This window comes from Balaenoptera acutorostrata, chromosome 14, assembly GCF_949987535.1.
Source record: "Balaenoptera acutorostrata chromosome 14, mBalAcu1.1, whole genome shotgun sequence".
Lineage (NCBI taxonomy): Eukaryota > Metazoa > Chordata > Mammalia > Artiodactyla > Balaenopteridae > Balaenoptera > Balaenoptera acutorostrata.
The window spans coordinates 32523811-32544550 of NC_080077.1; the positions used below are offsets into that span (position 1 = coordinate 32523811).

General features: G+C 38.5%; 1 protein-coding gene across 23 annotated transcripts in view; it reads left to right on the forward strand.

Annotated features, from left to right (window-relative positions):
• Positions 1 to 20740, forward strand: part of EPB41L2 (erythrocyte membrane protein band 4.1 like 2) — a 218817-nt gene that overhangs the window by 122445 nt on the left and 75632 nt on the right. For all 23 annotated transcript variants that reach the window (XR_009005263.1, XM_007190851.3, XM_007190852.3 and 20 more), the window contains one exon: positions 14848 to 14952. Coding sequence is in view for 22 of the 23 variants with exons in the window: in XM_007190851.3 (XP_007190913.2) it covers positions 14848 to 14952 (105 nt within the window). In the remaining variant the exon portion in view is untranslated. The remainder of the gene's footprint in view (positions 1 to 14847; positions 14953 to 20740) is intronic.

A 20740-nucleotide genomic window follows, 5' to 3' on the forward strand; every position in this document is an offset into this window, starting at 1 on the left:
ATCATTCTTGGTAGTGTCTTTTAAGAAACCTACATGCTTATGTAATTTTGATAATGCATGCCTGTCTGTCAGGTCTATCTATTGATATACATATATACAAATTTTTCCTGATCGTTAATGAAAATTAAGTTTGGAAATTTTTTTTCAACTACTCAAAGAAAAAACAATAGGTATGTGTGTGTGTGTATACATGTGTATGTGTATATATATACACATTTATTTATATATACTATACGTGTGTACGTTTATATATTTTTTATATAATACACTTTTTTCAAACTTAATAATGATCAAGGAACTTTAAAATCTTCCTTTATTATAAATGTCTCATTTACTTCTGGAGTTACATTTTGAATACACATATACACAATCATTGGATGTGGTTTCTTTCTTCCTTTTTGCCAGGATTTGAATGAACTTTGGGACAGAGGTGTGTCATTCAGATTGGTAGGAAAAGAATGATCCGATAAGTGATGCCCTGAGACTTTTTAAGACACTCCTTTCCCCTTCTGTTTGGTTATCTTTGATTTCCTCCACCTCCCATGACAGTGTCTCAGTTGTTGTGTTTGCTCTGTGCATACCTTTCTTTCCTTGGCCTTTTATACTTGCACAGTGTAGTTCAGAGCTAGCGCGAAATACACAGCTCAAGGGCTGTGATGTATGGATCGCATTGTACGCTTCCCAGCACTGTCTTCTCAGTGCACAATAAGTGCAGTGTGGAGGGGCCTACACGGAGACAGTGATGGTGTTTTATAAAACGCCAGTGGTGTGTGGTGTTGACTGCAATCCGCCGGGTAAGCAGTTGCACAAATTCCTCCCAAGTTGAGAGGCCTCCAGAAATGTCATGTTTTGGCCTCAATAATGAATGCCACAAATAACAGCACAGGCACGGGGAACTTCGCTCAGCGTCTCAGATTCCAGGCTGCCTTTCTTCCGCTCGGTTTGCTATAAATTGCTCTCCTCCCCAACCCCTCCCAAAGAAAGTTCCCCAAAGCTAGCCTTCCGATCCTTGAATAATATATATTAAATCCACCTAAATGATCTTGTTTTGTCTCTGTTTCGTTTTCTTGTTGAAAATTTCAACCCACTGATTTTATACTACTGTTCAATGGTGTAAGTGAGGTTAGGGAGAGGCAGACAGGGGCAAAGTAGATTGTAAAGCTTGTTGGCATTTAATATAGAAGGTAAGATTTCTTTTTGAAGTGTACTTGGCAAGTTGATTAACTGTTGTATGGTTTTAATTGTTTAATTAACTGGTCCTACATTATCAGAATAGAGATGAACACAGTTTGTACTCTATAAAGATTCTAGTGTAAGATGGGATATAAAGCAAAGGCATGCTTCAGATAGCAAGAAGAAATAACAGCGACTGATGTCTTAGGGCAGGAATGTGTAAAGACTGCAAAATCCCACTGTCCCCTTTTGCATAAAGGTGGTTCATGGTCAGCTCTTAAGAGAAAGGGGCAGATTGGCTTTTCTGCTGACGTCTTTCCTCTAGTTCCCAAGAAGTATTTGGAAATGCTCTAATTACTAAGGAAGAGTCTAAGTACAATGTAGAATTGTGAAAATAAAATACAGGACTCTGGCTGTTCTTCTTCTAGAATCTAGTTGGCAGTGTGTGTTTGGCTTAGTTCCTTGAATATCTGTGGGTTGGTAGTCCATGAGCTAGAGCCAGGGAATTGCATAAGACTGAGAGCCAGAAGACCTGATTTCTAGACTCAACTCTGCCAACTTTTTGGCTGGCATTATAGCACCAAGCCGTTGCATCCAGCATATCTTTTGGCCTACGAGTGAGTGAAGTGAATCAATGAGGTACTGCTGTAGGAGACATTAAAATGAGTCAGACATACTTTAGCTTAAAGAACCCAGTCTTCAAAAGTAGTAAGTATCAAAAGGAGTAGAACGACAGGCCCTTTGGTGGGGCTAATGGCGGACTCTGGGAGGGCTCACACCAAGGAGTACTTCCCAGAACTTCTGCTGCCAGTGTCCTTGTCCCCGCGATGAGCCCCAGCCACCCCCCTCCCACACCCCCGCCTCTGCTGGAGCCCTTCAGCTCTAGCAGCTGTGTGGCTGACGGGCTTGGTGCTCCGGCCATGTGTCAGGCCTGAGCCTCTGAGGTGGGAGAGCCGAGTTCAGGACACTGGTCCACCAGAGACCTTACAGCCTCACGTAATATCAAACGGTGAGAGCTCTTACGGAGATCTCCGTCTCAACGCTATAACCCAGCTCCACCCAAAGGCCAGCAAGCTTCAGTGCTGGATGCCCCATGCCAAACAACTAGCAAGACACGAACACAACCCCACCCGTTAGCAGAGAGGCTGCCTAAAATCGTAATAAGTTCACAGACACCCCAAAACACACCACCGGATGCGGTCCTGACCACCAGAAAGACAAGATCCAGCCTCACCACCAGAACACAGGCACCAGTCCCCTCCACCAGGAAGCGTACACAAGACACTGAACCAACCTCACCCATTGGGGGCAGACACCAAAAACAACGGGAACTATGAACCTGCAGCCTGTGAATAGGAGACCCCAACACAGTAAGTTAAACAAAATGAGAAGACAGGGAAATATGCAGAAGATGAAGAAGCAAGGTAAAAACCCACCAGACCAAACAAATGAAGAGGAAATAGGCAGTCTACCTGAAAAGGAATTCAGAGGAATGATAGTAAAGATGATCCAAAATCTTGGAAGTAGAATGGAGAAAATACAAGAAATGTTTAACAAGGATCTAGAAGAACTAAAGAGCAAACAAACAATGATGAACAACAGAGTAAATGAAATTAAAAATTCTCTAGAAGAAATCAGTGGCAGAATAACTGAGGCAGAAGAATGGATAACTGACCTGGAAGATAAAATAGTGGAAATAACTACCATAGAGCAGAACAATGAAAAAACAATGAAGAGAATTGAGGACAGTCTCAGAGACGTCTGGGACAAAATTAAATGAACCAACATTCGAATTATAGGGGTCCCAGAATAAGAAGAGAAAAAGAAAAGGTCTTAGAAAATATTGAAGAGATTATCATTGAAAACTTCCCTAACATGGGAAAGGAAATACTCAAGTCCAGGAAGCACGGAGAGTCCCATACAGGATAAGTCGAAGGAGAAACACACCAAGACACATATTAATCAAACTATCAAAAATTGTAAAATACAAAGAAAAAATATTAAAAGCAGAAAGGGAAAAGCAACAAATAACATACAAGGGAATCCTCATAAGGTTAACAGCTGATCTTTCAGCAGAAACTCTTCAAGCCAGAAGGGAGTGACAGGGCATATTTAAAGTGATGAAAGGGAAAAACCTACAACCAAGATTACTCTACCCAGCAAGGATCTCATTCAGATTCGATGGAGAAATTAAAACCTTTACAGACAAGCAAAAGCTAAGAGACTTCAGCACCACCAAACCAGCTTTACAACAAATGCTAAAGGAACTTCTCTAGGCCGGAATACAAGAGAAGGAAGACCTACAAAACAATTAAGAAAATGGTAATAGGAACGTACATATCGATAACTACCTTAAATGTAAATGGATTAAATGCTCCAACCAAAAGACATAGACTGGCTGAATGGATACAGAAACAAGACCTGTATATATGCTGTCTACAAGAGACCCACTTGAGACCTAGGGCCACATATCGACTGAAAGTGAGGGGATGGAAAAAGATATTCCATGCAAATGGAAATCAAAAGAAAGCTGGAGTAGCAATTCTCCTATCAGACAAAATAGACTTTAAAATAAAGACTATTACAAGAGACAAAGAAGGACACTACATAATGATCACGGGATCAATCCAAGAAGAAGATATAACAATTGTAAATATTTATGCACCTAACATAGGAGCACCTCAACATATAAGGCAAATGCTAACAGTCATAAAAGGGGAAATCAACAGTAACACAACAACAGTAGGGGACCTTAACACCGCACTTTCACCAATGGACACATCATCCAAAATGAAAATAATTAAGGAAACCCAGCTTTAAAAGACACATTAGACAAGATGGATTTAATTGATATTTATAGGACATTCCATCCCAAAACAACAGAATACACTTTCCTCTCAAGTGCTCATGCAGCATTCTCCAGGATAGATCATATCTTGGGTTACATATCAAGCCTTGGTAAATTTAAGAAAATTGAGATTGTATCAGGTATCTTTTCTGACCACAATGCTATGAGACTAGATATCAATTACAGGAAAAAATCTGTAAGAAATACAAACACATGGAGGCTAAACAATACACTACTAATTAACCAAGAGATCACTGAAGAAATCAAAGAGGAAATCAAAAAATACCTAGAAACAAATGACAGTGAAAACACGACGACCCAAAACCTATGGGATGCAGCAAAAGCAGTTCTAATAGGGAAGTTTATAGCAATACAATCCTGCCTCAAGAAACAAGAAAAATCTCAAATAAACAATCTACCCTTACACCTAAAGGAACCAGAGAAAGAAGAACAAAAAAACCCCAAAGTTAGCAGAAGGAAAGAAATCATAAAGATCAGATCAGAAATAAATGTGACAGAAATGAAGGAAACAATAGCAAAGATCAATAAAACTAAAAGCTGGTTCTTTGAGAAGATAAACAAAATTGATAAACCATTAGTCAGACTCATCAAGAAAAAAGGGAGAAGACTCAAATCAACAGAATTAGAAATGAAAAAGGAGAAGTAACAACTGACACTGCAGAAATACAAAGGATCATGAGAGATTACTACAAGCAACTCTATGCCAATAAAATGGACAACCTGGAAGAAATGGAGAAGTTCTTAGAAAAGCACAACCTTCCGAGACTGAACCAGGGAGAAATAGAAAATATAAACAAACCAATCACAAGCACTGAAATTGAAACTGTGTTTAAAAATCTTACAACAGGTCTTCCCTGGTGGTGCAGTGGTTAAGAATCCGGCTGCCAAAGCAGGGACATGGGTTCGAGCCCTGGTCCAGGAAGATCCCACATGGCGCCGAGCAGTGAAGCCTGTGTGCCACAGCTACTGAGCTCACATGCCACAAGTACTGAAGCCTGCAGGCCTAGAGCCCATGCTCTGCAACAAGGGAAACCACTGCAAGGAAGCCCGCGCAACACAACGAAGAGTAGCCCCCACTCACCGCAACTAGAGAAAGCCCGCACACAGCAACAAAGACCCAATGCAGCCAAAAATAAATTAAAAAAAAAAAATCTTCCAACAAACAAAAGCTCAGGACCAGATGGCTTCACAGGCGAATTCTATCAAACATTTACAGAAGAGCTAACACATATCTTTCTCAAACTCTTCCAAAATATAGTAGAGGGAGGAACACTCCCAAACTCATTCTACGAGGCCACCATCACCCTGATACTAAAACCAGACAAAGATGTCACAAAAAAAGAAAACTACAGGCCAGTATCACTGATGAACATAGATGCAAAAATCCTCAACAAAATACTAGCAAACAGAATCCAACAGCACATTAAAAGAATCATACACCATGATCAAGTGGGGTTTATCCCAGGAATTCAAGGATTCTTCAATATATGCAAATCAATCAATGTGATACACCATATTAACAAATTGAAGGAGAAAAACCATATGATCATCCATCTCAATTAATGCAGGAAAAGCTTTTGACAAAATTCAACACCCATTTATGATAAAAACCCTTCAGAAAGTATGCATAGAGGGAACTTACGTTAACATAATAACGGCCATATGCGACAAACCCACAGCCAACATCGCTGTCAATGATGAAAAACTGAAACTATTTCCACTAAGATCAGGAACAAGACAAGTTTGCCCACTCTCACCACTGTTATTCAACATAGTTTTGGAAGTTCTAGCCACAGCAATCAGAGACTAAAAAGAAATAAAAGGAATCCAAATCGGAAAAGAAGAAGTACAACTGTCACTTTGCAGATGACATGACACTATACATAGAGAATCCTAAATATGTTACCAGAAAACTACTAGAGCTAATGAATGAATTTGGTAAAGTAGCAGGATACAAAATTAATGCACAGAAATCTCTTGCATTCCTCTACACTAATGGTGAGAAATCTGAAAGAGAAATTAAGGAAACACTCCCATTTACCACTGCAACAAAAAGAATAATATACCTAGGAATAAACCTACCTGAGGAGACAAAAGACCTGTATGCAGAAAACTATAAGACACTGATGAAAGAAATTAAAGATGATACAAACAGAGGGAGAGATATACCATGTTCTTGGATTGGAAGAATCAACATTGTGAAAATGACTCTACTACCCAAAGCAATCTACAGATTCAGTGCAATCCCTATGAAACTACCACTGGCATTTTTCACAGAACCAGAACAAAAAATTTCACAATTTGTATGGAAACACAAAAGACCCCGAATAGCCAAAGCAATCTTGAGAAAGAAAAACGGAGCTGGAGGAATCAGGCTCGCAGACTTCAGGCCATACTACAAAGCTACAGTAATCAAGACAGTATGGTACTGGCACAAACACAGAAATATAGATCAATGGAACAGGATAGAGCCTAGAGATAAATCCACACACATATGGTCACCTTATCTTTGATAAAGGAGGCAGGAATATACAAGGGAGAAAAGACAGCCACTTCAATAAGTGGTGCTGGGAGAATTGGACAGCTACATGTAAAAGAATGAAATTAGAACACTCCCTAACACCATACACAAAAATAAACTCGAAATGGATTAGAGACCTAAACGTAAGTGCAGACACTATAAAATTCTTAGAGGAAAACGTAGGCAGAACACTCTATGACATAAGTTTCAGCAAGATTCTTTTTGACCCACCTCCTAGAGAAATGGAAATAAAGACAAAAATAAATGGGACCTAATGAAACTTAAAAGCTTTTGCACAGCAAAGGAATCCATAAACAAGACGAAAAGACAACCCTCAGAATGGGAGAATATATTTTCAGACGAAGCAACTGACGAAAGATTTATCTCCAAAATTTACAAGCAGCTCATACAGCTCAATATCAAAAAAACAAACAACCCAATCCAAAAATGGGCAGAAGACCTAAATAGACATTTCTCCAAAGAAGATATACAGATTGCCAACAAACACATGAAAGGATGCTCAACATCACTAATCATGAAAGAAATGCAAATCAAAACTGCAATGAGCTATCACCTCACACTGGTCAGAATGGTCATCCTTAAAAAAATCTACAAACAATAAATGCTGGGGAGTGTGTGGAGAAAATGGAACCCTCTTGCACTGTTGGTGGAAATGTAAATTGATATAGCCACTATGAAGAACAGTATGGAGGTTCCTTAAAAAACTAAAAATAGAACTACCATACGACCCAGCAGAGAGAAAACCATAATTCAAAAAGAGTCATGTACCACAATGTTCATTGCAGCTCTATTTACAATAGCCAGGACATGGAAGTAACCTAAGTGTCCATCGACAGATGAATGAATAAAGAAGATGTGGCACATATATACAATGGTATGTTACTCAGCCATAAAAAAGAAGTTGAGTTATTTGTAGTGATGTAGATGGACCTAGAGACTGTCATACTGAGTGAAGTAGGTCAGAAAGAGCAAAACAAGTACCGTATGCTAACACATATATATGGAATCTAAAAAAAATGGTTCTGAAGTACTTAGGGGCAGGACAGGAATAAAGACAGACGTAGAGAATGGACATGAGGACATGGGGAGGGGGAAAGATAAGCTGGGATGAAGTGAGAGAGTGGCATGGACATATATACACTACCAAATGTAAAATAGCTAGCTAGTGGGAAGAAGCCGCATAGTACAGGGAGATCAGCTCGGTGCTTTGTGACCACCTAGAGGGCTGGGATAGGGAGGGTGGGAGGGAGACACAAGAGGGAGGAGATATGGGGATATATGTATATGTATAGCTGATTGACTTTGTTATACAGCAGAAACTAACACACCATTGTAAAGCAATTATACTCCCAATTAAGATGTTAAAAAAAAAAAAAGGAGTAGAAGTTAAGAGTAAGCAGCATAGATGTGAAATAAAGTGCCTGAAGGGGAAAGATGAATATCGGGAGCTTGGAATAGGCTTCACAGAGGAGAATTTGGAGATTGGTCTAGAGGTCGGCTTTCAACAGCTGGAAATAAAGGTAGGAAAGAAATTTAGAGTATGCCTTGGCAAGTCAGTAGACCTTTTTATCTGGGACAGGCAGCTATGACAACTAATGAACCAGCTACATATACTGATATCTTAGGTGCACATTGTAAAGCAAAATATCTGTGTATTCTGCTTGGTTGACAAATGTGTGTTTGTAGTCCTTCCATGCACTAGAATTCAAGTTGTTTATAAAAAATGAAAAGAATGATAATAGGAGAAAATTGCCTTCCTGGATAGAAATGTAGAATACTAATGTTTATGTATATTGCAGGTAAGAATTCAGCTCTTTGAAAGAGTGGTCCACAACCTTTTTGGCACCAGGGCCCAGTTTTGTGGAAGACAATTTTTCCACAAACAGGGTCGGGGAGGCAGGGGTGGATGGTTCAGGTGGTAATGCAAGCAATGGGGAGCGGCAGATGAAGCTTCGCTTCCTTGCCCGCTGATTACCTCCTGCTGTATGGCCTGCAGTTGGGGATGCCTGCTTTAAAAGAAATTCAGGGAATCAGACTGAAAAGTTAGAGCAGTTAAGCTGTCTCCAACCTCAGTTTTCTTATTGTGAAATGAGTTTAGATGAAATAACTGTGAAAGCTCTTTATAATGATATTTAAAATCAATTATTATTTTAGAACAGCCCAGAAAGGTCCTGTGCTTTCAGCTGCCTTTTAGTGCATTCACGTAATGTGCCAAACATTTTATTAAGTACTTTAAATATACTTCATTCAATTCTCTGATCACCATCATAAGGTGAGTATTTTTATTTTAAAGAGAGGAAACTGAGACAAAATGAAGTTAAATAACTTGCCTGAGGTTACATAGCTGTTAAGAGGTGGGGCTGGCGTTCAAATCTATGTTATTACCATTCTGCTGTGGTATGTTTCTAAGAAACTGTTGAGACTTGAAGATTATCATGAAAGGTGGTACATACCAGAATCTGGGAGAGGAGAAGGAACAATTTCACCTTGCATGACACCATACATTTTTTTTTTTGCCACACTGCATAGCATGTGGGATCTTGGTTCCCTGATCAGGGATCGAACCCATGCCCCCTGCAGTGGAAGCGTGGAGTCCTAACCAGTGCCACCAGGGGGAATTCCCCCCCCCCCCCCCACAAACACACACATATTTTTATGTACTTGCATTATGAGTTGTGTCTTGGTTCCTCTTCCCCAAATGATGAGCATTTTTATTTATGGAGTGAGTTGCGAACAGCATGAAGGCAAAAAAGAAGTTGTGAGCCACTGGGTCTTATTGCTGTCACAGCATACTCAGGCAAGTTTGATTACAGATTAATGCTTATAAAATGTAATAACTTGGTCCATTTAATGTATATTATTTAATATGCCTCCTGAGTATTTGATGTGTTTTCTTTATGAGATAAGAAATGTACTATTTTGTTTGCCTTTCTGAATTAGCTTACAAGGCAGATCAGTTTTAGGTTTTTAAAGAATAACTTCTCTGGGTTTTCTGTTACAATTTTCTTTCTCTACTGCTTGTTATTCCCTATCTCATGTTTCTTTCCTTCTTGTCTTGATGGCTTTATAATGTCTATTATTTTAAAATAATGCATGCCAAAATCTTTTGAATGTTAATGTGTGTAAATATTTAATGGAATAAAGTGATTTGTAGGTTAATGGGTTTTATTTTATCTGGCTAGAAATCCATTGGGTTTTCTTAATTTGAGACTTTTAGCATTTATCAGCCATTACTTTTTTAACATTGCCTCTCCCTTATTCTGTTGTCTTCATGTAGAATTCTTGGGAGGTATATATAGACCCCTTCTTCTCTCTTATATGTCTGTGAATTTCTTTCATAGTGTTCATCTGTCTGTGCTGTATTCTGGATAATTTTTTCAGATCTATCTTCCAGTTCACCGGTTTTCTCTTTAACTCTATCAAGCCCTGTCCATTTGGATTATAATTTAATTAGTATAGCTTTATTTCTAGATGTTCTAATTGGTTCTTTTAAGAATCTGCTTTTTGGTAGTTGCTTTTTCCTTGATATTTTAAAATATTCATTTATTTCTTTCAGCATATAGAAACATACTAATTTTGTGTTCTGTACTTGGTAATTCCATTGTCTACAGTCTCTGAATAACTGATTCTGATATTGTGTCTGATGTTCAATAAGAGTAACTGGTTTCCTTGCGTGTTTTTGATTTTTTTGATTATGCTTGTTGGGATTTTATCTATGGAAATCATTTGCTTTAGCCAGACATTTGGGTACTCCAATCCTGGACCAGTTTAAACTGAATTCTCTCTTGTGTCAGTTTGGAATAAAAAAGATAATGTTATTAACAGTCTCCAAATCTGCTTGAGGACCATGTCATGGTAATTTTTCTCTCTCTCGTTTCTTGAGGTAGCGTCTGTAGATCAGTAATTCTGCTGTGGAATAAGTTAGTAAGTGTTGTATTAAAGAAAGATAGTAGTTTATTTAGCCAAATAATTTTGGTAAACTTCAGGTTGAATGATGATAAACAAGTTTTTTTAATTTTCCCACCATAGAGCTTCTCAGGGTATCTTATATGCAAATAGGAGTTTTGATGCTCAGTAGTTGTGTACATTAGGCAGAATTTTCCTTGTCCCACTCTACTCCCTTTTTTGGGGATTTGGGTGTATATGTGAAGCATCTCATGGGACCAATGGGAACAATAGAGCATACTTTGGCAAATATAAGTCTGCCCCTGATACCCTTGGCTTCTGCATACTGCCTTCTCACTGGCTCTCCCTCTGTGTTTACACACTCTGTGGCTCTGTATGTATGAGTGTGTGTGTGTACGAGTGTGTGTGTGTATATCTATCTTGTATTTAAACTCCCTGAAGGAAGATGTGGTTGTATCTGGTAATCTTTATCCCCAGAGTAAGACATTGTCGTTGGGTAGAGCTCTTATATCTCATAGGCCACTGGTCAGTGTTCTTTGGACAAGTTGGACCAGGTACCTAGTTCAGTCTAGAGGGGTAGACTCAGTACTTTTTTTTCAGGGGGGATTGGTTTTGTTCTTATTTTCTGTGTCTACTATTCTAATGTAAAGTTCCTGAGACCATATGTGTCTTATTTATGGTTCTTTCCTCCATGTCTTAACATAGGAACTGATATATATTAGATACAGAATTAGTAAATGTGGAGCTTTTTAGCCTGGCAAGCCCTTGCGGTCACCTGAGAGTTCATCGTTCTGTAACCTCCAGTATCTTTTGAATAGAAACTGGTTCTGTCAGACTTTATAAACATCCGAAGTGAAAAGTAAGTTCTTTTGAATATGCTATTACTTTATCTTAAAAGATCATTTCCTTGTTTAAGATTCATTTCAGATGCCACAGTCTTGGTGAAGCTATGATTTTTTTTTTTTTTTTTGGTAATTTAACTTTTTATTTAAAAATAAATTTAGGCTTACGGAAAAGTTGCATACACCCAAAGCTATGGTATTTCTCAGATGCTGTTACCATTCCATTCTTGGTGTTCCTCCATGCACTTTGTACGTGCATCTTTCAGTACACGCCTCATAGTATTGTTGCTTTTTTGTCTTCCCAGCCAGCCTTTGAGTACATTGAGGGTGGAGATGCTGAATGGAAGCTTAAGTAATACGTGCTTGTAGTTAAGATCTTATCAAGCATTTAAAATACCTATTTCCTGGAAAAGGGAAGGAGAGAATCATAGAGAGGCAGTCTGTGCATCTAGAAGATATTTTGGTGTTTGTTAGATGTGGGCTAATGAAAGACAGTTGGGAAGAGAATTCAGCTGTGATTGAGCGAGGCACTTGGTGTGGCACTTTGACATACACTCTCTTACTGGGTTAATTTGACCCTCACAGTGAGCTGTGAGAGAGCTGCGATCTCATCTTACAGTTAAGGAGACTAAGTGGTTCGCCCATGGTCGCACTCGCCAGTAATAGTAAACAGCTTACACAGTGTCGAATGAGGGAGGGACTGAGTCTGACTGCAGCCCCATGCGGACACGTCTTCCCTCTGCTGCCCAGCGGTACCAACGCCAGATTGCGGTGGTGGGCTTTGCGGATGTTGTAATCTTTTAGGGGAATGCTGTCCATGAGAGCATGTTTCTATTTTTGAAATGGAAACCAGTGAGAACGTATGATTTATTAATAAAAATTGACTGTAAGCCAGTGTTAGAATGTGTTTTTCTCTTTGAACTGAGGTTTGTATGTATAGACATCAGTTGTTTTGACTATCCTTTTTACCCTAATTTCAAATAGCATTGCAACCAAATAAAATAGCATGAATCTCCTTCGACACTATCACGTTTCTCCATGATTTCTACGGCTAATCAATTTCAGTAGTTAGCTTATTTGAAAGTAGTTGTCATTTAGTCAGAGGTTTCCTAGAAGTAATAAGTTTGTTTGGAAACTATATCTGATTAAAGGCCAACTTCTTATATAAGCTTCCTTTGAGTTCTTAGTGTCTTTCTAAATAAGAAGATAATCTCTGCTTCATAGTAGTAGAATATCTTCTGTGACTCATTTATACCTCATTATAAATACATAGTGTGTGATGAACAAGTAGATAGATGTGGCAAGAGCTGTAATAGTTTTCTCCCTTTGTTATCTTAGATAAGGACACTTCCTAATTACAAAGTAGGCACTGAAATTATAACTATGGTCAGTCACTATGAGCCTGAGTGGGTAAATGTCACCTCATTTAAAAGAAGTATGTCACACAGAGTACACTGTAATATTGTATTTTTAGTTGATTCAACAAGCACCTATTATGCTGGGTAATTACTCACTGGAGATTGAGGAGTGAACAGTGTTGTTGAAATTAATGTCAGAGAAAGCGAAGTCTATCTTAGATTATTGATTACCTTTGAAATATTCTTTGCTGTTGTTTGCAACCAAATCTCCTCACATCTACTCCAGGCTCTTACGAAGAAGAGATAATGGATTTTACTGCACATTTAAGAAAGTAACAATCATGATATGAGTCACCTTCTCCTCATAAAGTTAATTTAAAATACTTCCAAACTCAGTCTTATTTAGATTAATCATTGCATGCAGACCAGATAGTTTGAAATTCAGAACCTTTCATTTTAAAAGTTCAACACAAAATTTCATGTAAGTGAAGTTAGTCATTTTTCGTGTTATAAAGCTCTCCAGCTTATAATAATAAGAGCCAATATTGGTTAAACCCTTACTATGTGCCACACACTGTTCTAAGCTCTCATTATGTATTATAACTCATTGAGTACTTACCACGTCCTCTGTGGTATATTCTGTTATCCCCATTTCACAGATGTACAAATTAAGGCAAATAGAAGTTAAGTGTCTTGTCCCTGGTCACATAGATTATAAATAATGGAAAGGTATTTAAAACTTTGGTATTTGGAATCCAGAGCCCAGTACTCTTATTTACTACACTATTATTTGCATGTACTTAAATATGTGGACACATAAACACATATCTGTTTTACATGTACTTAGTCATTTTTTGAATCTTTAGTGATGTGGATAGCACATTTCTTGAAATGCTGAAATAATGTAATCTGTGTGGCATTCTCCCTTTTCCCTCTACTATTTAATGTAATTCTACCTTTTAATTAAAAAAAGTTACTATAAAAAGTTTGATAATAAAAGTTGCAGATTCTCCTTCGCAGGTCCTTCAGGCATGGATTTCTTACCTGTGGTTCAACAAGAGGAGGAAGAAAAGGTTAGAGGAGAGAAACACACTCTTGAATTGAGTTTCTGTGAAGACTTTATCTTTTGAAACCCCTTATCAGAGTTGTCCTGATTTGAAATTGAAATGTCTTTTATATCTCGTTCCATTTTTAAAGATGTTTGTGTGGGAAACATTCATTTTCACACACTGGATGAACTAACTAGTAGACATTTTGATAGTGTGAGGGCATTCATCTTGAAGATGAACAAGTCTGCTGGCTTGTTCCTTTCTCACTCTCAGTCCAGGGGTTGCTTGTATCCACGCAGGGCAGGGAGGCGTGTGTCTAACCTGACTTTGCAGTTGGGGGTTCCCAGGGCCATGCATCTTAGTTGGAGTCACCACTTTATGTTTTGCCATTGATTAAATAATGAGCTTTTCTTCTATGGCTGTCACAGGCTTTGTATCTCTGTTCATAGCAGCTTCTTCAATTAAAAAATAAATAAAACACAACAAAGCAAGGCAAAAAGGTTAAATCCTTAGAGGCAGTTCATTTACTGTCTCAGTTCCTTTCCCTTCTATTTTTAAGATTTGTTCTAAAGAGTGAATCATTCTTGAGAAAGAGTGTAGCTTGTATTGAAAAACATAATTTCTACTCTACAAATATCTTGGAACAAAAGTCAAACCTAAGTGCTGATGGGATGAATCGTGTTAGGATACATTGAGGAATGGAGCTAAATGATTTTCCTGGGGAGAGTATACCTTGTAGACATGACATGAGCCATCTTGAGGAACTGAGGGAGGCAGCTTGGACATATTTTTGAACTATTTGAAAAACAAATAAGTGAACTCTTAGCATTTTACTTTTTTTAGTTTTTGAAATATTGACATGGAGTAAGTAAAGCATAGAGGCTGATCGTGTTTTCGTTTTAGAATTTATGCTTTATGTGTGTGTTGGGGGAGTCTAAAGTGAAAAAGTTATGAATCACTTTTTGGTATTGTTATAAAAGAGGATTGGAATATAAATATTTCATATTAATTTATGCTAAATAATGTTATCTGATATGATGCCCTTGGTTTACAGTACTCATGGACTCATTAGTGCTTGAAAAGTAAAGATATTATTCTTTTTCCTCAGAAACGTGCTAAGGGACAAGTGTTATTTGACAGAGTGTGTGAGCATCTCAATCTCTTGGAGAAGGACTACTTCGGACTTGTGTTTCAGGAGAACCCTGAGCAGAAAGTAAGTGAAGTTATTTCAAGTTTGTTTATATCATCTTAGAAATATACTGTGGGTAACCTGTATAAAATTCAGCTTTCAAATAACTTATTTTATGTTTTTACTATGACATATTTTATGTTCATTGGAGAAATTTGGAAGGATTGAAAACTTGTGTTTTCACGTATAACTTTTTGCTATTGTGTGTTTGTATGCTTTTCTACTTATATCGTAAGCAGACAGAATGGAATATCTTATACTACATTAATTGTTAGAAACTGAAAGAACTGGTTTTAAAATTTTTATGTTGAATTTTTAGCTCTTGAATTCCCCTGTATTCTAGGAATTAAGCTTGTCTGAAAAGCAGGGAAGGAGGCATATTGGAAGAAATGTCAAGGGAACCCATTTGTACTTGTCTGGAGAGAGTGTTTGCCTTGCTGAACAGATTAGTGGTTGTGTGGGGTGAAGGTGTTCCTTGCCCTGTGGTGTGGGTTATTGGGGGCAAGAAGAAAGGCAGGGCTCCGCCTGACTCAGGTGGTAGACTCAGGCCCCGCCTGACTAGGAGGGCCAAAATCAAGGTGCCAGCCAATTCAGTGTCTGGTGAGGGCCCCCTTCCTGGCTCGTGACAGGGCCTTCTCATGGTGTCCTCACATGGTGGAAGGAGCAAGAGAGCTCTCCAAAGCCTCTTTTATAAGGCCACTAATCCCATTCATGTGGGCTCCACCTGCATGATCTAATCACCCCCAAAGGCCCCAACTCCAAATAACTATCACGTTGGGGATTAACTTTCAGCATGTGAATTTTGGGGCAGGACCCAAACATTCACTCTCTAGCACTTTCCTCGTTGAGGAAGAACTGCTCCTTTTCTGTTTCACTTTCTGAGTATTGGGACTTAACTCTGGAGGAGAGGATACTAAGTATAGGAGTGAAGAGTGAAGGTTTGTTCCAGGGTTACACCTAAAGTGAAGCCCTTTTAAGTCTGTTAGATGGTGGCTGTGGGCAGACTCACTGTGATCGTTCTGTCTGAGGATGCACAGAGCTCTCGGTCACAGTGCACTTTCCAGCGCCTAACGTTCACGTCACAGTCAGTTGGTAGATGGATATAGGCTGTAAATTTTATTTGCCCGCATGCCATCATTATTTGTATTTATACATCCTGGTAATGAAATATAGGGTACTAAGAGTGATAATTATATATAAATTAAATTTTCTCAACTTACTTAGTTTGAAATCTTTGATACCTAATTTGTGGTTTAATTCTACATTTAAACTAAAGACAATTAAATTGCATATCTGCCTGCTGAATAGTGTGTGAGCATTCTCATTAGAACTCTGTTTAGAGTACTTTTCTTAGAAGTAATAACATATTAGACATTCGACTAAATAAACTAGGTGCTCCTTTTAGACTTTAAATTATAAGGTAGTCTTGATAATGTTTCCAACCACGTGCACTTCTGTTGGCCCTCAGAGCTGCAAAAGAGAAAGTGATGGAAATTTGGCTGTCATTACCCACTTTTACTGAGATTACATTTTGGTACATTCACAGGAGCATTTAATCTTTTTAAAAAAGGAAGACCATCTAATATGTTGTAGAATATGTAGAATAACATGTTCTGTTAGTAGAAATAGGATATGCTATATTAAGACATATGGTATTTCTGGAACAGTAGATTTGCGTGAGAAAGTGGCGTTTAGATAGGATTCACTATTTTTTATTCTGCTGACTTTTGTGTGTCTAATCTATATCTTTCACCTGAATCTCAGACTCATATACTTCACTGCCTACTGGACACTACACTCAGTTGTCTTAAAGCAAACGTGTCATCTTCCTCTTAAACTTCATTTGTTCCCTGAAGAGTGGGGAGAGGTTCCTTCTACTTTTTATACCTCTTTTCATTGCCTATCAGTCAACAAGTTCTGTCTCTTCTACCTGCTAACATCCCTCTTCTGGTTCTCTTTGTCCACAGTTCTTGCTTTGGTTTAGGCTCCTGTCATCTCTTGCTTTGACTATTTTATTAGCCTCCTAACTGGTCTAACTGTCCCGTCTCAGGCCTCTGTGATCATTCTTCACCTTGCTACCAGATCGAACTCTCGAGAAGGCATATCCCATCTTGGCACTCATTGGCTTCAAACCATTTAATGGATACAATCTAACCCTCTTAGTGTGAATTACAGTCTTGGTCCTGTGACTTGCGTCTACTTCTTTACCTTCATTTCTCAGTAACCTCTCACATACAGTCCATATTGAACTCACTCCAAATTTCTCTCCTAAGGGGAGCTTTGCCAGTCCATACTATATCTGCTTGAACATACTATCCCTTACATTTGGAATATCCTTCTCATTTTTTTTGGTATCTGAATGTCTACTCTCCCTTAAGATCCAACTTAGGTATCCTACTCTATGAGATTTTCCTTGACTGTTTTCCACCACCATCCCTCCTGCCCCCAACTCGAGGATTGAGTTGACAGTTCAGTCATCTAGACATTTAGCACAAACCTTATTTGTTTATCAATCTTTCTCCCCATTGCTCTAGGAACTTCTTGAGGGTAGAGGCCTCCTTACCTTTTATCTGTGTAACATCTGTATATCTAGACATTATCAACTATTTTAAATATACTACCTGTGTGCCATCTCACACCCGTCAAGATGGCCACTATAAAAAACAAAACAAAAAACCCAGAAAATAACAAATGTTGCCGAGGATGTGAAAAAATTGGAATCCCTGTGCACTGGTGATGGGAAGGTAGTATGGTGCAGCTATTAGGAAAACAGTATAGAGGTTACTCAAAAAATTATAAATAGAATTACCAAGTGATCTAGCAATCTTACTTCTGGGTATATATCCAAAAGAATTGAAAGCAGGATCGTGAAGAGACATTTGCATACCTGTGTTCATTGCAGCATTACTCACAATAGCCAAGAGATAGAAGCAACCCAGATGTTTCTTGATGGATGAATTGGGTAAACAAAATGTGGCATATACAAGGTGTGGTGAATGGAATGTTATTGAGCCTTAAAGAAGGAAATCTTGTTCATCCTATAACATGGGTGGACCTAGAGGATATTATATTGAGTGAAGTTAATCACAAAAAGACAAGTACTGTATGAGTCCCTTATATGAGGTATCCCTAGTCAAACCCATGGAAACAAAGTAAAATGGTGATTACCTGGGAGTGGGGGGAGGAGAAAATGGGAAGTTGTTGTTCAATAGGTATAGAGTTTGTTTTGCAAAATGAAGAAGTTCTAGAATCTGTTGCACAACAATGTGATATAGTTAGCGCTACTGAACTGTACACTAACAGTTGGTTAAGAGGGTAAATTTTTTTGGTACGTGTTTTTTACCACAATTAAAAAAAATACGACCTGTGTGCAAACCAGTGTACTTCTGCAACTCTAGCAGTAAATCATTAAGACATAGACCCTGCCTTCATGGATGTCCCCACTTAGTCCTAGTTGAGAAGACAGAGTAAAAAAACCTGAATTACACAGTTACTAAATTTTGATTACTGTTCTACAGGAAAGATTCAGGTTATTAACGGGGAAGACTTCTTAGGAGAGAATGATGCTTAAGGAGAGAGAGATCTGAAGTGTGAGTGGGCTTTGGGCGAAGGGACATGGGAAGCACACATACAGGGCCCTGGGCAGGAATAGCTGTCCGCTTGCTAAGTGGAAAGACATCTGTTGTGGTTAATGGGGGGAGACTGGGTGTTGATAAGGGGTCAGATTATGCAGGGCTATCTAGGCTATATGTCTATATTTCAAGGCTTGGAGATCTCCTGTATCCTAAGAAAAATGATTAGTCATTGATAGGCTGACACAGTGATGTAAGACAACCAGTCTAGCCTTTAAAAAGGTCTGAGAGAGGGAATATGAGCAGGACTGCTCACCCAAAGCACAAAAGTAGCCTCAGTTGAGGTTGTGGTAGTGAAGGTAGACGAGCCAATGATTTAGGAGAGATGTGGATTGCTGTTGACAGTCCGGCTGAGATTGGAGATCATAAAACTGTGATGGCAGCAGAATACATTGGTGTGTGCTTCTCTAATTGCTCTCTGCACCCTGGGTATAACAGTGGAGAAATGGGGTATTAAAGGGGAGTTGGCTATGTTCACGGTAGTTATGGTAAGAGGGCAAAAGATTGAGAAAACTGGAGATCCTGATGCACAGGTTATCAAGCTGATTATTCAGAGGATCACAGGAACATAACTGAAGCTGAAATGGGCTGATAGGCTGGGAGAAAATGGCTGGGACCAAGGGATGAAAGTCCAAAGAAGTCGACGGGGAGGTACAGTGAGAATAACTGGCTAGAAGACTTAGGAGAGGAAATGATTGCATCTGAGAATGGAACAGTGACATCTAATGAGGTGGAGACCTCTGTGTGGTGACACAACTGAGTGTTCAGCTATGAAAAGGGATGGCTGAGGTCAAGGAGAGGCTAAGGTCATTAGGGCAGAGACTATTAAGGTTAAGTTTGGAGGGGTTCTCCATAAGGTTCTCATCGACAAAAAAACTAATAGTAAACAGGGAACTCATAATTCCTTATTTTACTCTTTAGTTCCTCTTACAAAATTCGAGATGAAAATGCTCACAAAATTAGGCGCACACTTATCTAGGCTTTAACTATAGAACAGTGGGAGAATAAACAGCGGGGTGTCCTTTCTGAAATACTCACTTTTCAGGAAATCAGTGCTTACATGTGATTGGCAGTATATTTAATCATTCATATATAATCTGATTTGCCTTTGCAACTTTTGTGTTGTATATATTTTGTTTTATTCCTTCTTGCTTATGTAGACAAAATCCAGTCCTCAAGACGTCTGGGCTAAAGAACTCTTAACTTTTCAAATATAGATTTGTATCGTGTCCTTTTCTTTTTCCATAGAAACTTATTACTATCGCACCAACTCAACTCATGCAATTTCAACAATAGGATACTATAGGAAATAGGATTTAAACTGCTTTTTAAAATGCTGAATATTATCTATATTTATGGACGTTTTCAGTCATTGATCATTTCAACGTATTGCAATGTAAAGCCATGGTTATTTGTATGAAAATTTTCCATGGAAAGGAATATCTCATCTTATTTTAGTGTAGTGCTGTGTCTCTCATGGTTGGAAGCCTTCCACTTTACTCTTGAGTATGAAAATCTATCATTATTAGTGTTAGAACTTTTTAATGTCTGTAGAGAACTCATGTAAACTTTACTATGGAAAATTTCGTTAGAAATATGTGAAATCAAGCAACCTGTTATTCTTTTATACACAGAATTCCCCGTCCATATAGTTCTTGTATTCATGTCTAAATGGAACCATCATTAAGGATTTTGGACTATCTTTAAAGGGAAAATATTGTCTTGAATTTTTGATGTTAACAGAGTTTGGCCTCTAGACCAGGGTTTTTAATGTCATTTTGCTTCAAGTCATATTGAAAGGGGAGCTTGTTTGAAGTGTAGTTGATATCCACAGCTAACTTTATGAAAATTGATAAACGCATTTCTCTGATGGCCAGACCATTTCCTCCCCCAGAAACTAGAACTAAAAACTCTCGTATTGGGACTTCCCCGGTGGTCCAGTGGGTAAGACTCCGAGCTCCCAATGCAGGGAGCCCAGGTTCGATCCCTGGTTGGGGAACTAGATCCCGCACGCTATGCCACAACCAAAAGATCCTGCATGCCGCAGCGAAGATCCCATGTGCTGCAACTAAGACCCGGCACAGCCAAAATGAATAATAAATATAAAAAAAATAAAAATAAAAATAAATTAAAAAAAAACTCTCGTATTAAACTGTTTGTCACATATAAACTATTCTTCA